The sequence below is a fragment of the Rhinopithecus bieti genome, unplaced genomic scaffold (genome assembly GCF_001698545.2).
Source record: "Rhinopithecus bieti isolate Rb0 unplaced genomic scaffold, ASM169854v2 scaffold_2294, whole genome shotgun sequence".
Taxonomy (NCBI): domain Eukaryota; kingdom Metazoa; phylum Chordata; class Mammalia; order Primates; family Cercopithecidae; genus Rhinopithecus; species Rhinopithecus bieti.
Window position 1 is genome coordinate 178566 of NW_016803705.1, and position 20912 is coordinate 199477.

Consider the following 20912-nt stretch of genomic DNA (forward strand, 5'->3'; position numbering starts at 1 on the left):
GTGCCTGTGAGTAGGGCTTGGCTGGCCATCCTGCCAAGCTTGCTCATGGACACAGCAAGATCTCATGGAGGAGCATTTCAGATCAGACATCACAAGAGCTAAGACCTCGGACAATGCTGTGTGACCTCAGGAGAGTTCTGGTCTCTGGCTGTCAGTGACCAGATCTATAAAATAGAGTAATCCTTGCCTTGCAGCTTAGGGAGGTGTTATCCAAGTGGAGTCACATCCTCAGAGATTTCATCTGGAACTCCTTCTGTTGTAAAAGACAGAACCCAACTCAAACTGGCTTCAGAGAAAGGGGAACCCTATTGCTCATGTTACTGAGCAGTCTAGGGGTAGATCTTCTTTGAGATACAGCTGGCGCAAATCAACATTAGCACCTGATTTCTCCCCATCTCTCAGCCCTCCTTCTGCTGTACTGACTTCCTTTTCAGTCCCTAAATGATGGCCCCCAGTAGCTCGAGTCTCATTCGCTCAAGTTCAAATCCAACTTTCCAGTAGCTGGGATAGACTATGGTTGGCTCAGCTTTGGTCACGTGGCCAGGAGGATGCAACTACATTGGGTGTTCAGGACTGATTCCCAATCAGTACTAACTTCAAGACTGAGTCCTGGGTACCAACCAATCCCTGTGATGACGAATCTTGGTCAGGCCCTTATGCTTAACTCTCAGAGCTCGGAAGAAGTAGGATGAGGATGGGGGAGCCCTAGCTTATCTCATGGACTAACCAGTGGGAAAAAAGTGGGTCCCAGAAAGATATTTGGGGTACTATTCACAGAAAAAAGGGAAGTGGCCACTGGGCTGATACAATGAAGATGTCCGCTACTCCTGGGTATTTTCTTTCTTTTTTTTCTTTTGCAACAGAGTCTCACTCTGTCACCCAGGCTGGAGTGCAGTGGTAGGATCTCGGCTCACTGTAACCTCCACCTCCCAGGTTACAGCTATTCTCCTGCCTCAGCCTCCCAGGTAGCTGGGCCTACAGGCATGTGCCACCACACCTGGCTAATTTTTTTGTATTTTTAGTAGAGACGGGGTTTCACCATGTTGGTCAGGCTGGTCTCGAACTCTTTACCTCATGACCCACCCACCTCGGCCTCCCAAAATGCTGGGATTACAGGTGTCAGCCACTGTCCCCTGCCCTCACCTGGGTATTTTCTATCATGTGATATAAAGCCGGTGTCACAGGTTCCCTCTGTGTTATGAAGTCTTCTGTCCTCACCCTAACAAGCTCCTGTAAGTGCCCGAGGAGCAGCTGCCACACTGCAGTCATCTGTCTTCCTCCTCTGAATTTCTGTAGCCCGCAGGACCATAACACGTGTCGGCAGCAGGCCATGTCGGTCACTAGTTATCTTTTTATGGATATGTTCTATCTCTTCATCTATGTGACAGGATCCTAGAGAGCAGGGGTCACATCTTATTCATCTTCGTGTCCCCTTAGCACTCTGCCTGGTGTTTGGGGCATGGCAGATAGTCCATGAATCTGGGGAGAGATTGGATAACTGATTTACATGCTTCTGGAGCCACAGAGGTAGACGGTAGCTTGATGCAACTACAAGATTACAAAGACAGAGGAAACCTGTCCTCTCCAAGCTATTTTGAAACGCTTGTAGATCTGTCGTGGCCTAAATAATGCTGCTAGGGTCAAGATAGAAATCCTCTTTGCTCCCCAGGCCCAGCTGCTGGCATGATTCCTGCTTATAAAGGCGTGGAGGCCCAAGGAATCTGTCTCAGCTGCGCAGTCTCCCTGTGCAAGTCACAGTCAGGCACAGCCCACCTGTAAGGGCAGTGAGGTGCAGAGGGCAGAGGATGGCAACTTGAGGAAGAGGAAACAGGTATCTGTCCTCAGTGGCCCCCACCCAGACAATACGGCAGTGCTCCGTGGCCTCATGGATGGAACCGGACGCTGGCTCTCTGCCTTGGCCAAGGCATCCCAGCACAGGCAACAGAGAGAGAGGATGGGATGGAAAAAGAGAGTAGCTCGGATGCTGAAACAACGTTCCTCCTAGGCTAGTCTTGGTGCAGAAGCCCCGCGGCTCCGGTTTTAGAATACCCCAGCAGGCCCTCTCGGGCGACAGATTTGCCCCTTTGTCCCTCATACGTACAAACCTCCCTCAAGAAGGACGAGTGAGTCGTCCAAGGCCGCGCAGCGGAGCCGCGGTTCCCTCTCCTGTAAACTAAGCCGAATGATACAAGGATTAATTACGCGAGGGACAGAGAGCATCCGACGCACGGCGGACAGTCGCTAAATAAGAAATTAATGGGGGATGGACGAGAAAGCTGGCTGGTAAAGAAGGGGATGGTAAAGGAGGTCTGGAGGGTGCTGGGTGGAGGAGCTGAAGGAGGAACCGCGCCGAAGGAAGGAAAGCAGACAGAACAGGGCGGCGGGAATCGACCGCAGCAAAACAGCTCCAACCTCAACCCAAAGCCAGCACCGGGCCAGCACAGCACGGAAGCCCGGGGAAGGTGGAGGGCGGGGTCCGAGGCTCCGCCGGTGACCCCACCCCTTTCATGGCCCCGCCCCTCCAGTCATGAGGCCCCGCCACTGACTCCACCCCTGCCTCGCTCCCCGCTTCGCCCCTCCTCCTCGTCCCTCCCCCAAGGCCCGGAAGCGAAAGCCTCTCCGCCTCTTCCGAGCGGGGTCACGGGCCGGCCGGCTGTCCTGTAGCCAGGTTTCCGAGAGTGCGGGACGGTCGGCGGGTCAGGGCAGCCCGGGGCCCAACGCCATGTCCCGGAACCTGCGCACCGCGCTCATTTTCGGCGGCTTCATCTCCCTGATCGGCGCCGCCTTCTATCCCATCTACTTTCGACCCCTAATGAGATTGGAAGACTACAGTGAGTGATCTCTGACCCCGTGCGGTGACCTGACCCCCCAACACACACCTCCCCCTCCGTGAGCTCCACGTGGTGCCGTGGAAAGAACTTGGCTCGAGGCTTAAGGAGAGCCGGGTTCGAATCCTGCCATGTGCAGCTTTGTGACCGTGGACAAGTTGCTCAACCTCTAGGACCCTCAGTATCCTCATCTGTGAATATTAGTAGCTACATCATCTATAGTAAAATGCCGAGCCTCCTGTGAGACTCAGGTGGTCATGTATATGAAAGCAGTCCTCTCGTAAGTCAACGCTAAGTACTAGTTCATATTTACAGTTAAAATTCACTGAATGCCTATATTATACGTCAGGTTAGGCATATGTTGGATCGTTCGTTTGCACAAACTCACCTTGAAGTATGTATGTAAAACATACCCATTTTACAAATAAGGGAACTGAGGCTCAGAGGTTTTATAACGTTCCCAAGGTCACACAGCAAGTGACAAGGCAAATATATCCTACCCCAGGCCTCTGTCCAGAGCCTTCTTGGAGCATTTAGGCTGGGAATGGTGACTGGGGGAGCCAGATGGAACCCTGATCCTCCTGAGCAGAAAGGTGCTTTTACTGCACTTCATTTCCACTCCCAAAGATGTTTTTTGAGCGGGACTGTTTCAAACCCAAATGTTAACCTGGGGCTTTTAGTTTTCTCTCTTCTTTTTCCTCATATTGTTTTTACGATTCTGCTGGTTTCCTTCGTTTTAAGCCGGTTGCTCACATGGTAATGGTGAATATCCTGGGAGTAATTTTCCTTCTTAATCATTCCAGTCCTATCATTCTAAAAGCCAAACTCTTCTTCCTTGAGACCTATATCTCAGCAAAGATTAGCACTTTCATACATCTGAAACCATCTGTCAGAGAGAAAATATTAGGCATTAGAGGCTCATTTTTGTTCACCAGGAAACTCGAATCGTCTTGAAGATGGAAGGAGGCCAACCCTGCCCTTTGGGAATATTAACGGACACTGAAAGCTTGGCGAATTGAAGGCGAAAGCTCCGTGTAAACGTTCTGCCCATTACAAATGTTACAGCAGTCGGTTGCTGGAGGCAGAGCGTTTTAAGTGCCCACTCAGATTTCCCTGTAGCTTCTTCTCATCAGCCAAGACTGAAATGGCCACTGTGTTCTGCCTTCCAGCTTATCTGCATGCACCATGCGTGGGAGTAAGGTGGGCTGTGTGATGCCCTGCGGGATCTGTTGCCACCATCCTTCTTCACCGGACACCTGCCCCAGTGATTATATTAAGGCCACTAGAACTTGGGACAAAGGGTCTGCTTTGCATCCCACTGGAAAAGTCACTTCTGAAAACTAGAGCTGTTGGTTCTCATCTAGGAGTGATTTTACCCCTCAAGATATTTGGCTCAATCTGGAGACATTTTTGCCTGTCATAACTTGGGATGGGGGTGTCAAGTGTTGCTGCTGGTTTCTTGTGGATAGACGCCAGGGATACTGCTAAACTTTTTGCAGTGCATACAAGACAGACCCCCATGACAAAGAATTACCCAACTTAAAATTCAAGTGGTGCCCTGGTTGAGAAACCCTGCTTGAGGTGAGATGGTCAAGATGTGGGCTTGTACTGTGTATCCTAGTAACAGTCTTTTAGGGATACTCCAGAATCTGTGGTTGTCTGAATGTCTTGAGACAGACAAATCAGGTGATGTTCATCTATGGGTGAACATTTAGTGAATGTAACTATAATACCTGCATGTTTAACTGGAAGGCAGTCTGTGCCTTCCCACTTTTCTGGTTCCTTTTTTTTTTCTTTTTTTCCGCTGTCACCCAGGGTGGAGTGCAGTGGCCTCATTTCAGCGCACTGCAGTCTCTGCCTCCCAGGTTCAAGCAGTTCTCCTGCTTCAGCCTCCTGAGTAGCTGGAATTACAGGCGCCCACCACCATGCCCAGCTAATTTTTGTTATTTTTTAGTAGAGATGGGGTTTGGCCATGTTGGCCAGGCTGGTCTTGAACTCCTGACCTCAGGTGATCCACCTGCCTTGGCCTCCCAAAGTGCTGGGATTATAGGTGTGAGCCACCATGCCCAGCCTCTGGTTCCATTTTGATTAACTTGGCCAACTCTGTTCTGGGGATCATAACTGATTCTTTTTTCTGAGACAGAGTCTCGCTCTGTCGCCCAGGCTGGAGTGCAGTGGCATGATCTTGGCTTGCTGCAACCTCTGCCTCCCAGGTTCGAGCAATTCTTGTGCCTCAGCCTCCCAAGTAGCTGGGAATCCAGGCGTGCACCACCAGTCCTGGCTAATTTTTGTATTTTTAGTAGAGACAGCGTTCTGCTATGTTTGCCAGGTTGATCTTAAGTGCTTCACCTCAAGCGATCTTCCTGCCTCAGCCTCCCAAAGTGGTAGTGTTACAAACTGACCGCTGTAACATTTGTAATGGGCAGAGTGTTTACACAGAGTTTTCACCTTCAGTGCTGGCAACTGATTCTTTTAAACAGGTAAATATTGCTGAACAGGTAATATTTGTGGGAAGTTTACTGTATGTTTGGCACTCTTCTAAGCACTTCCTATGTATTAACCCATTTAGTGTTGATAACAACCCTTTGTGGCAGCTGCTATATGATCATCATCCCCATTTTATATGTGGATAAACTGAGGTGCGAAACAGTTAAATTACTTGCACAAGGACCCACAGCTGATGAGTCACAGATCTGGCTGGGACTGGAATTAGTATCCTTAATCCCTAAACCAAGACAGCATACTGCTTGTCTAAGGGGGCAAGAAAAGGCAGTAGGGGAGATGAGTGTCTACATAGCCTACTAGATGAATGACCCTCATCTAAGTTACTTCAGCTCTCTGAGCCCTGCCTGTTTCCTCATCTGTAGCAGTGTAGTTCACTGGATTGAATTTACAGGGTTTGGGGTGAATTAAATGAGGTAACAGGTGTGGAAACACCTAGTATATAGTCTTCTATTAGACATTTCATTAAAATATTTACAAAATAGTGAGCCACAAGGGTGGGAATGTGAGACATGGAGATTTTAGCAGGTGGATAGGCCTGGAGCTGGCTGACCTCGCAGTAAACTGGGGTGAGGTGTTCATTATCAGGTCACGGAAACCCACTGTGTGGTGGGAGCTTCAGCTCATTCCAACACATTCAACTAGCATTTATTTAGCATCTCACTCTCTTTTTTAGAAGAAACCTGGATTCTGGCAATGGCTAGGTACCTGGCACTGTGCTGGGTGTGGGCTGCACCTAACCAAACAACATGGTCAGTCACTTCCTTCCATCGTGCTCTTCCCACGCTTGTCCTGTCCACCTCGCTCCACCCATTCCTGGGACTGAGCTGCTTCCATTGTGCCCCACCTACTGCCCATTCTCTACCGAGCAGCCACAATGGTCTTTTCCGGTGACTTTTGGTTGCTGGTCTCTATCTTATTTGCATTTGTGGTCAGAGAACGTGAACTCTATGATTTTGATTCTCTGACACTGGTCAAGATTTGCTTTGGGGCCTGGTACAGGTCAGTTTTTGTAAATATTGCCTGTGTGCTTGGAATGGTGGCTATTGTTGGGTACAGAATTCTGTATCTGTGTATGTTAATTACAGATCAAGCTTCTTAATTCTGTTTGTATTTGGATGTCCTGCGGCCACGTTATTAGGTGCGTACAATCTAGAATATTCTGGATAATTTTTTCTAAGTATTATTATATAAGAATTCTCTTTATTTCCACTGTTCTTCCCCATCTCTATTTTATCTGATTTTATTGTGCTACTGGATTCCTTTCTTTTTCTGTTTTTTTTTTTTTGAGACGGAGTTTCGCTGTTGATGCCCAGGCTGGAGGCAGGCTGGAGGCTGGAGTGCAATGGGGCAATCTTAGCACATTGCAACCTCCGCTTCCCAGGTTCTAGCAATTCTCCTGCCTCAGCCTCCCGAGTAGCTGGGATTACTTAATAGGCGCCCACCACCACACCTGGCTATTTTTTAGTAGAGACGGGATCTCACCATGTTGGCCAGGCTGGTCTCGAACTCCTGACCTCAGTTGATCCACCCACCTCAGCCTCCCAAAGTGCTGGGATTACAGGTGTGAGCCACTGTGCTCAGCCCAGATTCCTTCTAATATTTTCCTGGCTTATCTGTTTCTCTCCTCATACATGCAGCCTTTGTCCTTATGTGAATATCTTAGAACCAACATAAACTAGATATTTTAATCTGACCCGTTAATCTCTTTTAACTATTAGATTTGATTAATTTTAATTTATTCTATTTACTGACATGTTTGCATTTATTTTTCTCACCTTATTTTGTGTTTTCTTTTTTTTTTTTTTTTTTTTTTTTTTTTGAGAGAGAGACAGAGTCTTGCTCTGTCGCCAGGTTGTACTGCAGTGGCAAGTACTCAGCTCACTGCAACCTGTGCCTCCTAGGTTCAAGCAGTTCTTCTGCCTCAGCCTTCCAAATAACTGGGATTACAGGCGCATGCCGCCACGCCCAGCTATTTATTCTTTATGTATTTTAGTAGAGATGGGGTTTCACCATGTTGCCCAGGCTGGTCTCAAACTCCTGAGCTCAGGCAATCCGGCGGCCTCAGCCTCCCAAAGTGTTAGGATTACAGGCATGAGCCACTGCGCCCGACCTTCTCTTCTATTTCTATGCTTCCTTTTTTCTTCTTTTCTGCCTCAAGCCTTCTTTATTCTTCTCTTCCCTCTACTAGTTTGAAAGTTTTAGATTCTATTTGTGTTCTTTTGTAATTAAAATTTAGAGTTAGCCAGTATCTTTACCCTTGAACAATAGAAGGTCCTTATAATGCCTTAGCCTTTGTCCCATGCACCTTTCATAATATATTTGTCCTGCCTGGTGCCTATCACTCAGCAAATCAGTTAACACCAGGACTATTGTATCTGGTCACTGACTGTTTATCTTCACCTGCGTTCTTTACCTACTGACCCTTCTTACATCTCACTCCTTTCTAGCTTCAGTTTTCTTCCTTCTGACATACATCTGTTACTACTTCTTTGGTAAGAATTTGTAACTGGAAACTCTGTTTTTGTCTGTTGGAAAATGTATAGAACTGCAGGTCTTCTGCTGTGGCTTTTGAAAAGTTTGTTGTCACATCATCCACATTTGATCATCTCATTTGCTTAATTACAGTGCTCCAATAACCCTTTGGTGTCTTGGAAGTCCAGCCAGCGGAGGGTTATTGAAGTATAGTTATATGCTGCATCATATTTTGACCCGCGATAGACCACGTGTATGACAGTGGTCCCAAAAGATTATCATGGTGCTGAAAAATTCCTGTCGCCTAGTGATTCCCTGAAGATCCCGATCCTGTGTGGGCCTACGCTAATATATGTGTTGTATCTTAGTTTCTCACACAAAAGTTTAAAAAGGAAAAAATAATAATAATTTTAAAATAGAAAGATGACTATAGAATGAAGATATATGAAGAAAGAAAATATTTTCTACAGCTATACATGTTTGTGTTTTAAGCTAAATATTATTATAAGAGTCAAAAGATTTAAAATTAAAAGTTTACAAAGTAAAAAAGTTAGCTGAGGTTCATTTATTACTGAAGAAAGAAATTTAAAAAAATAAATGTAGTGTAGCCTAAGTGTGCAGTGTTTATAGAGTCTGCAGTAGTGTACAGTGATGTCCTAGGCCTTCACATTCACTCCACTCACTCACTCACTCACCCACCCAGAGCAACTCCCAGTCCTGCAAACTTTATTCATGGTGAATATCCTTTATGGGAATACCATTTGGAAAATATATTATACAGTGTTTTTACTGTACCTTTTCTAGTTTAGCTATGTTTAGATATACAAATCCTTACCGTGTTTATAGTTGCCTGCAGTATTCAGTACAGTACCATGCTGTACAGGTTTGTAGCCTAGGAACAATAGGCTATATCACATAGCCTGGGTGTGTAGTAGGCTATGCTGTCTAGTTTTGTGCAAGTACACTCTATGATGGTCTCACAGCAATGAAATCCCCTAAGGATGCATTTCTCAGAATGTACTCATACAGCTGAGCAACACAGGACTGTATGTTATTAAGAGCAGTGATCATATTCACTCTTTACAAGCGTCACTCGGATTGATATATGTGAACTAGAAGCTGGAAGGGTCAAATCTGGGGACAGGAAGGCTGTATTTCCTGTGACCTCGGGGAGAGGTGACTGTACCTTAAACCAGAGTGGTGGCTATGGGAGTGGAGAGAAGTGACTGCATTTGGGAGCCACATTTAAGAAGCAAACTGGTGGGTGTGGTGGCTCACATCTGTAATCCCAGCAGTTTGGGAGGCTGAGTCAGGAGGATCGCTTGAGCCCAGGAGTTCAAACCAACCTGGGCAACAGAGCGCAACTCTGTCTCATTTAAAAAACAGAAAAGAAGTAAACTCTACAGGGATTTGTGGCTGATTAGCTACGGGGCAAAGAAGAAAAATGGCACCCAGTGTTCTGGCTCCAGCAGCTGAGGAGATGGAGATGCTGGTCATTAGCAAGAAGGAATTGGTTTTAGGGGTGAAAAGACAAGTTAGTTTGCTTTTGAGCATTTAGGTAGCTTTTGAGGTTGAGGTAGCTGATGTGCTCTTGGAGATTTCCCATGGACAGTGGGCTATACCGATCTGGGGCTGAGACGCCGGATGCGAGCTGTAGCTGGAGATGGAGCATCATCAGCATGTGGCTGGGAATCAGGTCTTTGCAGTAGGTAAGGGTTCCCAGGCAGCGTTCAGAGATTTTAAGGGGCAAGCTGGCCCGGGACAGTGTGCTGGGGAGCACCAGTGTCAGAAGGACTGAAGCACAGGCGGTCAGAGGAGGAGAAAGGCCCACTAAGGAGACTGAGGAGGAGTGGCTAGACAGATTTCAAACCAGGAGAGGCGTCAGTCACAAGCCCCATGAAGACAGCTCTTCATGAAAAGGGAGTGTGGTCAGCAGGGTTAGGCTGCTTAGAGACGGTAAAAGAGGTAAGTGAAAATATCTATTAAATTTAACAGAAAGAGGTGAAAAGTGATTGGTTATATTGTTAAACATGCTTTCAGTGGTTTGGAAGTAGGCAGAAGGCAGGTTGCAGTGGATTGAAGAGTACATAGTGTATTAAGTTGACTATTTATAGATGTTTGGCTGTATGGAGAGGAGAATGGCAAAGTTTCCAGCAGGTCACAGGGTCTGGAAAAAGTTTGTTTTAGTTTTGGCTGGAAGAGATGGAGGGCCAAGAAAGTCTTAGACAGAGAAAGCTGCTAGAGAGAGAAGACAGTCCACAGAGTGGGAGGTGGCATAGGATCCTGAGCTCAGGTAGAGGAAAGAGCTGTGGACCAAAGGCAGGGCACCTCTTCCACCAGCTCAGGAGGGAGGATGGCATGGATGCTGCCATATCTAGGTTTGATGCTGGCAAGTTGTGGGCACTTCCAGGTGATGGCGTCTATTCCCTTTCTGACACAGGAAGTCAGGTCATTTATGAGTAAGAGGCATCAACTCTAGGCCATCCTCTCCCTCCTTGGAGCACTGTCTTCCCTGGGCGTCTCCACTGTGGAAGGTCCTCCTGGGTTTGCTCTTTTGCCCCTGCCTTTCAGCCACTCCTGTTAGCCTTTCTTGTTAGGCCTTCTGTCCTGACTGTCCTTCATACATTTCATTCCCCAGGATTCTGAGACTACTGGGCAGAAGCCCATCAATTCTTGGATGGACAGGGCAGAAGCCTAGTCCCTGAGAACTGGGTTACTAGTAAAAGCAAGACTTAGGGCCGGCAACTGGCAAGGCAGTCCATGTAGAGCCAAGTGTCAGATAGGTTCGGGCCCTTCACCTCTGCCAGCATGGGTATGGGGACAGGTATGTTCCAGGGTCTCTGCTGGAACAAGCCTACAGGCAGCAGAAAAGAAGGGGACGCCTGCTTAGGTGAAACAAAGCCAAGGAGATTTTCTGTGGTTGCAGAGCAGGCAGCCACTATCACCAGACTGCCTTATTGGATTTCATTTTGGCATTCAGCATGATCTTCAGCTCTTTTGTTAAGTCAGCAAGGCTTTCCTGAGTGTTATGTGGAGTACAAGGTCAGTTCTGTACATGATACCTCAAGTACTGAAATGAGCACTGGGCAGATGATGGCATCAGTGGGTCAGTGACCCAAAACCAGAAGTCTGGGTACAGTTCTGCTGTACTTCTGGAGGGAGTCCCAGACGCTTTGTAGCTTTCACCATGTTGGCATAGTGTGTTTGGTCTGCAGAGGTCACAGTTAGGGAAGAGTACAGATGGCTAATCTGTCTTTGTTTCCTAGAACTAGACAGTGACCCTGAATATGGCCTTTTACAAATAGCATGCATTTGAGGCCAGCCTGTGAAATTAGACAGAATGAGATATTTTCTGTGATCTTCTTCATTTGAAATTTTAATTGGATGTTCAGAAGCATAAAATCATAGGGTTTTGCCAGAAGGGGCTTGAGCTCATTTCCATCCCCTCATTTAGTGACTTGTGCAAGGTTATTCAGCACATTAGTTGCTGGGTGGACACTAGACCCTAACTCCCTTAACCTTGCCTGTACTTAATGCCCTGCCTCTCAATGCCTTGAGACAGTGAAGAATGTTCAACAGCCAGCCAAGTGAAAGGCCACAGAGGAGAGCTATGAGGCCTCCGTTCTGCTGCTTCTCGGTCCTGTTGATTTCTGCTGCACTTTGCTGCCCCAGCCGGAAAGGATGCTCTGCCTAGGCAGCACAGGATACTAGAGATCACCGGATGCAGAAAGAATTCTTACCTTGTAAGAACATTTTCCTTATGACATGCCAAGCACTTAGAATATGCTTTTCAGTCCTTTCCCCATATAATTGAATGAAATGCACAGGCTGACCTGGTCTTGTTTTCTAACTGGCATTACACAGTTCCCTGGATTCAAGCAGGCTCCGGTGAGGAAACAGACCTGTTGACACTGTTGGGAGGAGTGCAGTGCTTCAAGTGCCCACTTGGTCCCCTTCAGCCAACTGGGTCACACTTGCTCCTGTAGTCATTTGGTTTCCCGCTCAGTCCCTGGTTCTTTCTCATCACACTTGCTTCTGCGGACATATGGCTTCCCCTTGGCCCCTGGTTCCCACTCGCCACCAGTGAACCTCCAGTTCTGGAATACCCCAGAGGCAGATGGCGTATGTGTCTAGGTACCAGCAGCAACATGGCTGCCCTGAAAACTTTGAAAAAAATTTTATATTTGCTACTTTTTAAAACATCGCTTCTTTGAAATAATCACCATGAAAGAGTCAAAATGGTGTTGGACTTTCCTATGCGTGTTGTACAGTTATGTGGTTTTTGTTAGTTAAAAAAGAAACTCAAACTTGGGGAGGCTGAGGCAGCAGAATCACTTGAACCTGGCAGGCAGACGTTGCAGTGAGCCAAGATCACGCCACTGTACTCCAGCCTGGGTGACAGAGCAAGACTCCATCTCAAAAAAATGTAAATAAATAAATAAAAGAATCTCAAACTGACAAAAGATCCAAGAACAGTGCAGTAAATTCCTATATTGTCCTTCACCTTGATTTACCAGTTGTTAACATTTTGCCACATTTGCTTTCTCCCCCATATATAACATATATAGATACATACATATATACAGATACAGTTATATTTCTATATATTATAATTATTACCGTTATTTTGCTGAACCATTTGAGAGTAGGTTGAAGACATTGGGAGCTTTCATTCCTAAACACTTCAGCCTGTATTTCTGAAGAATGAGGACATTCTCTTACATAATCACAATACGGTTTTCCAATCTAGGAAATTTAACATTGATGCAGTGCTATTACAGTTTGAGCATTTCTAATCTGAAAATGGAAAATGCTCCAAAATCTGAAATTTTTGAGCTCCAAAATGACACAAGTAGAAAATTCCACACATAAGTACTTAATATAAATTTAGTTTCATGCACAAAATTATTAAAAACATTGTATAAAATTGTCTTCAGTCTATGTATATAAGATGTATATGAAACAAATGAATTTAATGTTTAGACTTGGATCCCATCCCCAAGATACCTTGTTATGTATATATGCAAATATTCCAAAATCTGAAAAAAATCCTAAATCCAAACCAATTCTGTTCCCAACCAATTTCAGATAAGGGAATATATTCAACTTGTATGGAATATACAGCCCACGTTCAAATTTTGCCATTTGTCACAATTCAAATTGTGAGTTGCTTTTATTTTATTTTATTTATTTATTTTTCTTTTTTGAGACAGAGTTTTGCTCTGTCACCCAGGCGGGAGTGCAGTGGCGCAATCTCAGCTCACTGCAACAGCCGCCCCCCAGGTTCAAGTGATTCTTCTGCCTCAGCCTCCCAAGTAGCTGGGATTGTGGGCACCCGCCACCATGCCTGGCTAATTTTTGTATTTTTAGTAGTGATAGGGTTTCGGTATGTTGGCCAGGCTGGTCTTGAACTCTTGACCTCAGGTGATCCGCCCGCCTCGGCCTCCTAAAGTGCAAGGATTACAGGTGTGAGCCACTGCGCCCTGCGGAGTAGCTTTTATTTTAACTATTTATTGGCAGAAGGAAATGGGGAGGTAGATTCCCAAGGTCATACCCTGCACCAGCTTTCATTTGCTTTTTTATTTTAGGTTTCTATCTGCTGGTCCTCCACTAGAGCACCCTCAACCAGTAATCCTGAGACTGCTGAGGGAGCTGGGGCTTGGGTGTCCTGCAGTAGTTGCATTGATGTGAATGTTCAAGTAACAAGTCACACAGTCAATATATTTCCCAGTGTGGACATTTAATATAAGGATATGTTTTTGTTTTCAAAGACTTAAACATTATTAGGTAGATTCTTTTACTACCGTACAAAAAAAAAAATCAGCCAGTCTGCATGTATTACTAGTTTTAATATTACACTTTGGCCCCTGGACTAGAGATAACGTCCTCAGTTAAAACTACAAATCACACCACTGCCTTAGCACCAGGGGGCAGAGTTGAGCTTGCTGAGACACTGGAGTGGGGAGTTTTTTTACCCAGTGTGCCATAGTTGGGTTTAAATCATTTCACTCCTGATAGAAATGTACTCACTAGTGAAGTTGGTAATACGTTTATCCTGATTTTTTTACATAGTTAAACCCCTGACTTCTGCCATTACCCTTTTCCTGAGGTTTACATACATTTGCTGTTTTCCAAAGATAGGGAAATAGAAACTTACTGTCAACCTCAATCAAGATGCATTGCTAAATTGTGAGGGACTAGTTTCCGTTTTCCTCTTAGCGTATTCTGCATTCACAAATAAAGTGTCTTTGTGTTATATCATGAATTTACATAAGACTGCTTTGGCCTTATTTATAAAACATTAATGGATTAAAGAACCAGGGGATGTAGATAGGACGCTAATACCTGGTTATCATTTGGTAGGAACTGGCTCAGCAAAGTGGTTTAAATTTCCTGACCAAGCCAAACTACAGAGGTGGTTGCATTAGGACAAGGATTATAAAGAGATTATGGTCTATTTAAAATAAATCTTCAGCCTTGCTTCAGCCTCATTAGCAATTAGCAAGAAAGTGTGAAGACAGGGATTTCTTTCTCTTCACTTGGTTCTCCATTGCATCATAAGAGGTTAGAACACAATTAGGCATTCTGTCCTTGCCACCAAAAGTCAGCTTCCTTTGATGCTTGGCAGTCTGCCAGCTTCTTTTGCTTTGCAGTACCTGCCTCTGGAGAACGTGTTTGGTACACCAGGATGTCTGATTTTATTAAATCTCTAAGTCTAGAATGCTTTCTGATAATTATTTTTTAAAACTCAAATCTAAAAAAAAAAAAACCTCAAATCTTCCCTCTTCCGTAGTATCAGAAAATAGACCTTTTAGTTATAGAAAATGATTTCTATTTTTGTTCCTGGCAAGGCTGATGACTGTGGACTTTTACATGTTGGCATCTTCCAAGAGCATGTTCAAGACATCCATGATTTGAGACTTACATGTCTATAGGGTGGTGGGGCTCAGTTCTACAATGATTTAATGTCTTAAGAAATGAGGACACCTTTTGTGTTGAGTTATTTCAGAAAGTCTAACATTTTAGAGGCTCCATAATATCCACTCTAGATGGAAGAAATCTTTTGATATATCTTGAGAGAATCTTGGTTGCCATTTACCCGCTCTTTTTCAGAGAGGAACAGTGAAACCATCAGGCCACTTGTTGCCTGTAATAGGCCTGAGTATCCTATGTGTTCTCTCCATCCCTCTTAGACTTGCATTCAGGATTCCCATAATCCCCGTTGCCCAGTGTTTTATTTGCCACAGCAAAACTTAGTATTGATAAAACTATCAGGTCGGTCATTTAGGATTGACTTTCTGTCTGTCACATGACTAGAGAAGCAATTTCAATGAATATTAGATTTGGCCAAACCCTGTTTCTTGTACCTTTATGTTTGTGTAACTTTATGAGAATCCAGAGGCTGGAGTAAAGAAAATGGCCTGATACTAAATAAGAACTAAATGTGGATTTAAAGAAACACTCAGCCTGATTAAAACAAAGGTCCGATTATGACATTTCATTACTATAATTTAGTTGTAAATGTCCTTCAGCTCTAAGACTTTCTCCTGAAAAACTGCCATTTGTTTGTCAAGATACTTAAAATAATAACTCTTTGTTTTCACAGACCTTGGGTTTATTCTAAACCACTTCGAAAGATGTGTCAGAGTGCTTCAAGCCCACAGATATGAAATGCCCAATTTCTCTTGGCCCTTGCCTGTTGGACATCTCCAAAGAGACTGGCTTAGTTGCTGTCGCTACAATGCGCTTACTAATTGGCACAGCACCTGCAATCAATTAGGGAAGCTTCAATTATCCAAACCAAAGCCACCCACCCAAAGATTAATTTTCTGCTCTATTTCCTATCAAAAACATAGCATATTTAGCTCTGAGTCTAGTCCTTCAGTGGAGTGCATTTTAGACATATAAACTACATCGTTTTCTTAATTGTACTTGTTCCTCCAATTCAGCAGCTTTTCCCTCGTGATATCACACCCACCAGTTCTTTCAAAATTGTTCTTTTTTTGTTGTTGTTTTCTTGTCTTTCCAAAATGCTGAGATCACAGAGAAAAGATGTTAGTTGGGGAGCTTTTCTTTTGAAGTATGGATTTCTTTATTCTTTTGAAAATACCCAATCTCTTTTGCATTATAGGATCTAACTTCCACAACCTAAAAGCTCTGCATAATAGCATATCTGAATTTAACAGCACTCATAAACACTGTTTTATAATTGTCCCATGTGAATACAAAGATTTCTCTCTCCCCCCCCCCACTTCTAAAGAATGATGTTTCTCTCGTGTTTCTCAGAGAGGGAGAAGCACGCATAAATCGGTCTGGAATTGTTCAAGGGATGTGCACGCCACCAGGTAAACTGAAAAAAAAAAAAAAAAAAAATCAAAACCAAATCTCGTTTGTGTTACTGTGTTGTGTGGTTTGTGTGTATTTGCCTTGGCATGGAGAGTAGGAAAATGCCTTTTAGCTTAGAGACAAGATTGTGATTTTGCTATTTATTTCTCAACGGTTGCCATTTATAGATGCCACCCAAGACTTCATTCTCATATTTCACTCCAGAATACTTTTTGCATGTTTGCCAGGTTCCTCTTTTCCATTTTGTAAGTGGACATAAAAATGTTAACAAGTGCGCGATTAGATATGAGACCTGAATAGCTGTTTGGCCGACTTATTTACCAAGCACCTATTTAAACACCCCCCTCATGGGAAAAGAGTGTTTTCTTGTCAGCTATTTGAATTGATGTGGGGTTCTGCTTTGCACAAGGGCTAAAAAGCTTCCTTTATGACTGAATGGTTAGTTCCTTTAAGAGGATCCAAGTTAGCCAGGAATGAGAGGTTTCTCATTTATTAACCAAAGCTCTTATAATCTGTGGCAACATTCTTTTTTATTTGTTTATTTTTAACTAGACCAGATGTAGGTCTTCCTATTATGGGGTACAATTCCTGAGCCATTTAAAAGTCCCTTATGGCTGCCATGGCTTCCTGGCCATTTAATGCCAGGGTTCCGGCAGCCTGCTCACACCATCTCAAACTACACTGTAAATTGCACAGCTCAATTCTGATGTCATTTTGTTTGTTTGGGGTGGAGGAAAGTGGAAGGACATTTAAAAATGAATCCTGTTTTTGTTCCTGTTTCTTTCCATAGGGTTAAAAGTGTGGTCTGATCCATTTGGCAGGAAATGAGAAGGCTGTCACCAGCTCTGATTAAGAAAGGAGATTTCTTCATGCTTTCAATTCTGCATGGGGTACAGTCAGTCACCTCACCAGAGAATGACGGCTGGAGAAGAAAACTCTGTAATACCATAAATAAGAGTGTTTGTAATAAAAGACTGTGCACAAGGATTAATATTTCCCTTCTTAAGTATCAAAAGAACTCTGGAACAAATTATACCATTAGGAAGGTTTTCGTGATTCAGTTGATTTTCCAAAAATGAAGCTATCTCACCCAGCTGGGTTTGGAGCAATCTGCTTATTATTCTGTCGTTACCACTTACTCAAGCGAGCTGTGATATGAATACAAGCAACCAGTGGGCTCGGGAAGCTCCGGGTCTATTTTGCCATCTTCCAGATAAGAGATTTCAGTAAAAAACTGCCATGCTGAGCTGCCTTATAGAGCTCTTTGAAAATGTTCAAGTTGATAAAGCTCTTTGAGGACAAGGTACTTCGTGCACCTCATGCTGAAGATTACACCATGTTGGAAAATAAATATGAAGCAAGTCAAACTAGATGCATACACTTGTGTAGAAATCAATAATCAATTAGTGGAAGTGAAAAAATAAACATTAAAATGATTTATTTCTACTTTGCAGCGGTGTCTTTTCGTAAATCGTCTTTTGTAAAGCAATTAAATTATAGTGCCGAGAAGTACAGTTTGACTAGATTATATTTGACTAGATATCTGTATGCGATTCATCTCTTTGTACTCAGGTAAACATTTTAGAGGCAAATAACAAGTTTGTTAAGACAAATATTATTGAATGGTGACGCTCTACCAGGTACCTCACTAGGTGCTGCAAAGATGAAAGTGAGAAGACAGGCTGAGTATCCCTTATCCAGAAAAGCTTGGGAACAGAAGTGTTTTGGACTTGAGATTTTCTTGGATTTTGGAATATTTGCATATATATGATGAGACATTTTGAGGATGGCACCCAAGTCTAAGCATGAAATTTATTTATGTTTCATATACTTTATACATGTAGCCTGAAGGCAATTTGATACAATATTTTAAAATAATTTTGTGCGTGAAGCAAACTTTTGACTAAAACCATCACATGAGGTCAGGTGTGGAATTTTCTGCTTGTGTTATGTTGGTGCTCAAAAAGTTTCAGATTTTGGAGCATTTCAGATTCCAGATTAGGAATGCTCAACCTGTCTTCTTTCCCTCCCTTCCTCCCTCCCTCCCTCTTTCCTTCCTTCCCTCCCTCCCTTTCCTTCCTTCCTCCTTCCTTTGCTCTGTCTAGCCTCTTACTAGATGATATGCTTCTGAAGTGGCACACTTTTTTCATTTTTACATCGGAATGTCTTGCGTATTACTGTAGGCTGTCTATGAGCTGCCTGATGACATAATTTTATTATTGTGAACCTGGAGTTTTCTTAACAGACAGCTGGCCCAATTATGTAATTACTGTCAAGAAGACATAAGGTTGATAGTTCTAAAACCAAAGTCAACATTTTTGGTAGGCATTCCCTAAAATTTAATTGACTTACAGTTCACAGTTCACAATCCAGTAAAAGAAGTTGACTCATGAGTGGTACATTTGACCATTTTTTTTTTTTTTTTTTTTTTTTTTCTTTTTTGGAAAGGGCACCAGGAATTTATATAACTTAGAGTCAAACGTTCTGTGGGAGCATGATTGAGATTTCTTTATGACCGAAGCGAGCATGTGGTACCATCTGCTTTGGAAGATGTCCAGGCTAAGATGACTGTGTCTGAGTTCTGTAGAGAAGAACTATGGGGACTCGATTGACTGTCTTGGATGGAACAGACCGAGATTTATCTCCTGAGTGGAGTCTTTGTCCCCGGCCTGTTCCTGCCCTCAGCTCACCTCTTTGCAGAGATAAAGGGACTGTCTGTCCTGCTCAGTCGCCTTGACGTTTATAGAAGGATCACTCTACATGTTGCCAGAGATGTTAACTTCAGACTCTCTGCTGTCCACACGTGACAGAGGCCAAGTTGTAAGAGATGCTATTTATGAGGACTGACAGAGGGCCTTGCGATTTATCCATGAGTTTCCCAGGTGTGCCCCCAAGATGATGACAGAGCGCTTGAAAGAGGGGGTCCTTAGTCAAATCCATTCAGGAAACAGAGCTAAAGTTGATTATGTTTATTTGCTTCTAATTTTTCTGATTTCCAAGAAAGGCATAACATTTCCCAAATATATTTGATCACAGGACAGTTTTTTTAGATTATCTCTTGGAAATTGGGAACAAGCAGCAACTTTTGGGGGAAATCTTTATGTCAGAGATTCTTAAACTTTTACTCTCAGGACACCTTTACACTCTTAAAATCAAGAAGTCCAAAGTGATTCTGTTTATGTGGGTTACATCTATAGATACTTACTGTATTCGAAATTAAAACAAATTTGAGAAATGTTTATTAAGTCACTTCAAAATATTAATAACAAACTTATAGGTTAATATGACATTTTTGTGTGAAAACTTATTTTCCAAGACAAAAAATAACTTGCAAATCTCCTTAATGTCTGGCTTAACAGGAATAACTGGATTCTCACATCTGCTTCTGCATTCGATCTGTTGCTCTATCACACATCACGTGGCCTCTGGAAAACTCCTCTGTACACATCCACAAAAGGACGAGTGTAAAAAGGGCAAAAAAGCTTTAGTAGTTTTCTAAAAATAGTTTTGACCATACAGACCCCCTGGAAAGGTTTCAGAGACCCCTAGTGGTCCCTGGACCACACTTTGAACCCACTTTTTTTCCCTCTGTAGTCAGGACTTTTGAGAATTGTGTATCTGGATTGTGTTGATTCCTTTAAGGAGTTACTTGTAATGAACTGTGCTTGGGCATGTCCATATTCAGGGTGGTTAGAAGCGGAGGGGAGAAACTAAAATTTCTTACTGCTATTACTGCAATGAAGTCGGGATCTTCATTTTCAATGTCAAATAACATCCCCTCTAGGAATACTTGAATTTACATTTTTAAATCTCAGAACCAGAAATAGCAACATTGCTGAACAGTTGGGACTTTTCTCTTGTGAGATTTAATTGTGTAACTTGGTTCTCTCTTTGTACTGGCTGTCAGGAAGCTCAACCACATTTATAGATTAGCTTTTATTTTTATTTCTTTTTATTTATATTTATTGAGACAGGGTCTTACTCTGTTACCAAGGCTAGAGTACAGTGGCTTAATCATGGCTCACTTCAGCCTAGACTTCCCAGGCCCAAGTGATCCTCCCACCTCATTCTTCCAAGGAGCTGGGACTACAGGCCTGCACCACCACACATGAGTAATTTTTTTTTTTTTAATTTTTCATAGAGACAGGGTTTCACCATGTTGACCAGGCTGATATCAAACTTGGGTTCAAACCATCTGCCTGTTGTTTTGGCCTCCCAAAGTGCTGGGATGACAGGTGTGAGCCACTGCACCCAGCCTGCAGACCAGCTTTTTAAAAAATGTTGAAGACCTTGTGGAATGTATCTTGGCCATTACCTTACATTCACTTCATCCCCCAAACCCCACCTCCCGCCCTTATTTTCCTTCCTGCTTTTCACTTCAGTTTTCTATCTTATATTGCATGTTAGACCCCTTATTTTAAAATGAGGCAGGGCATAAGTAATATGTATTCACTAAAATAATCACTTACACTCTGGTAAGGAAAATGAAGTAAGTTCACAAATAACGAGTAACATAATGTAGAATACTAAAAGTGCCTTTAAAGAGGTCAGAGTATCAACTAACACTGGACATAGGCAAACCCCATGTTCCTGCAGTCCTGCTTCTGGCTATGTAGCAAGAGTGCATCCACAAATTTACCAAAAGACATGTTCTAGAATGTTCATGGCAGCACTGGAGGCCACCCAAATGCCCATCAGCAATACAATGTATGAAGAAACTGATGTATTCACAGGATGGAATAGGATGCAACAGTGAGAATG

The 20912-nt window shown here is 43.5% G+C and overlaps 1 protein-coding gene across 1 annotated transcript; it reads left to right on the forward strand.

Moving 5' to 3' along the window:
* Positions 1-2295: 2295 nt before the first annotated feature.
* On the forward strand, positions 2296-17597 carry SMIM20 (small integral membrane protein 20). The gene is given in 6 exon segments (XM_017851884.1): positions 2296-2319; positions 2321-2378; positions 2381-2482; positions 2590-2651; positions 2654-2831; positions 16066-17597. Coding segments are annotated over 6 exon segments (429 nt in total). The 3' UTR covers positions 16071-17597.
* The last annotated feature ends 3315 nt before the right edge of the window (positions 17598-20912 follow it).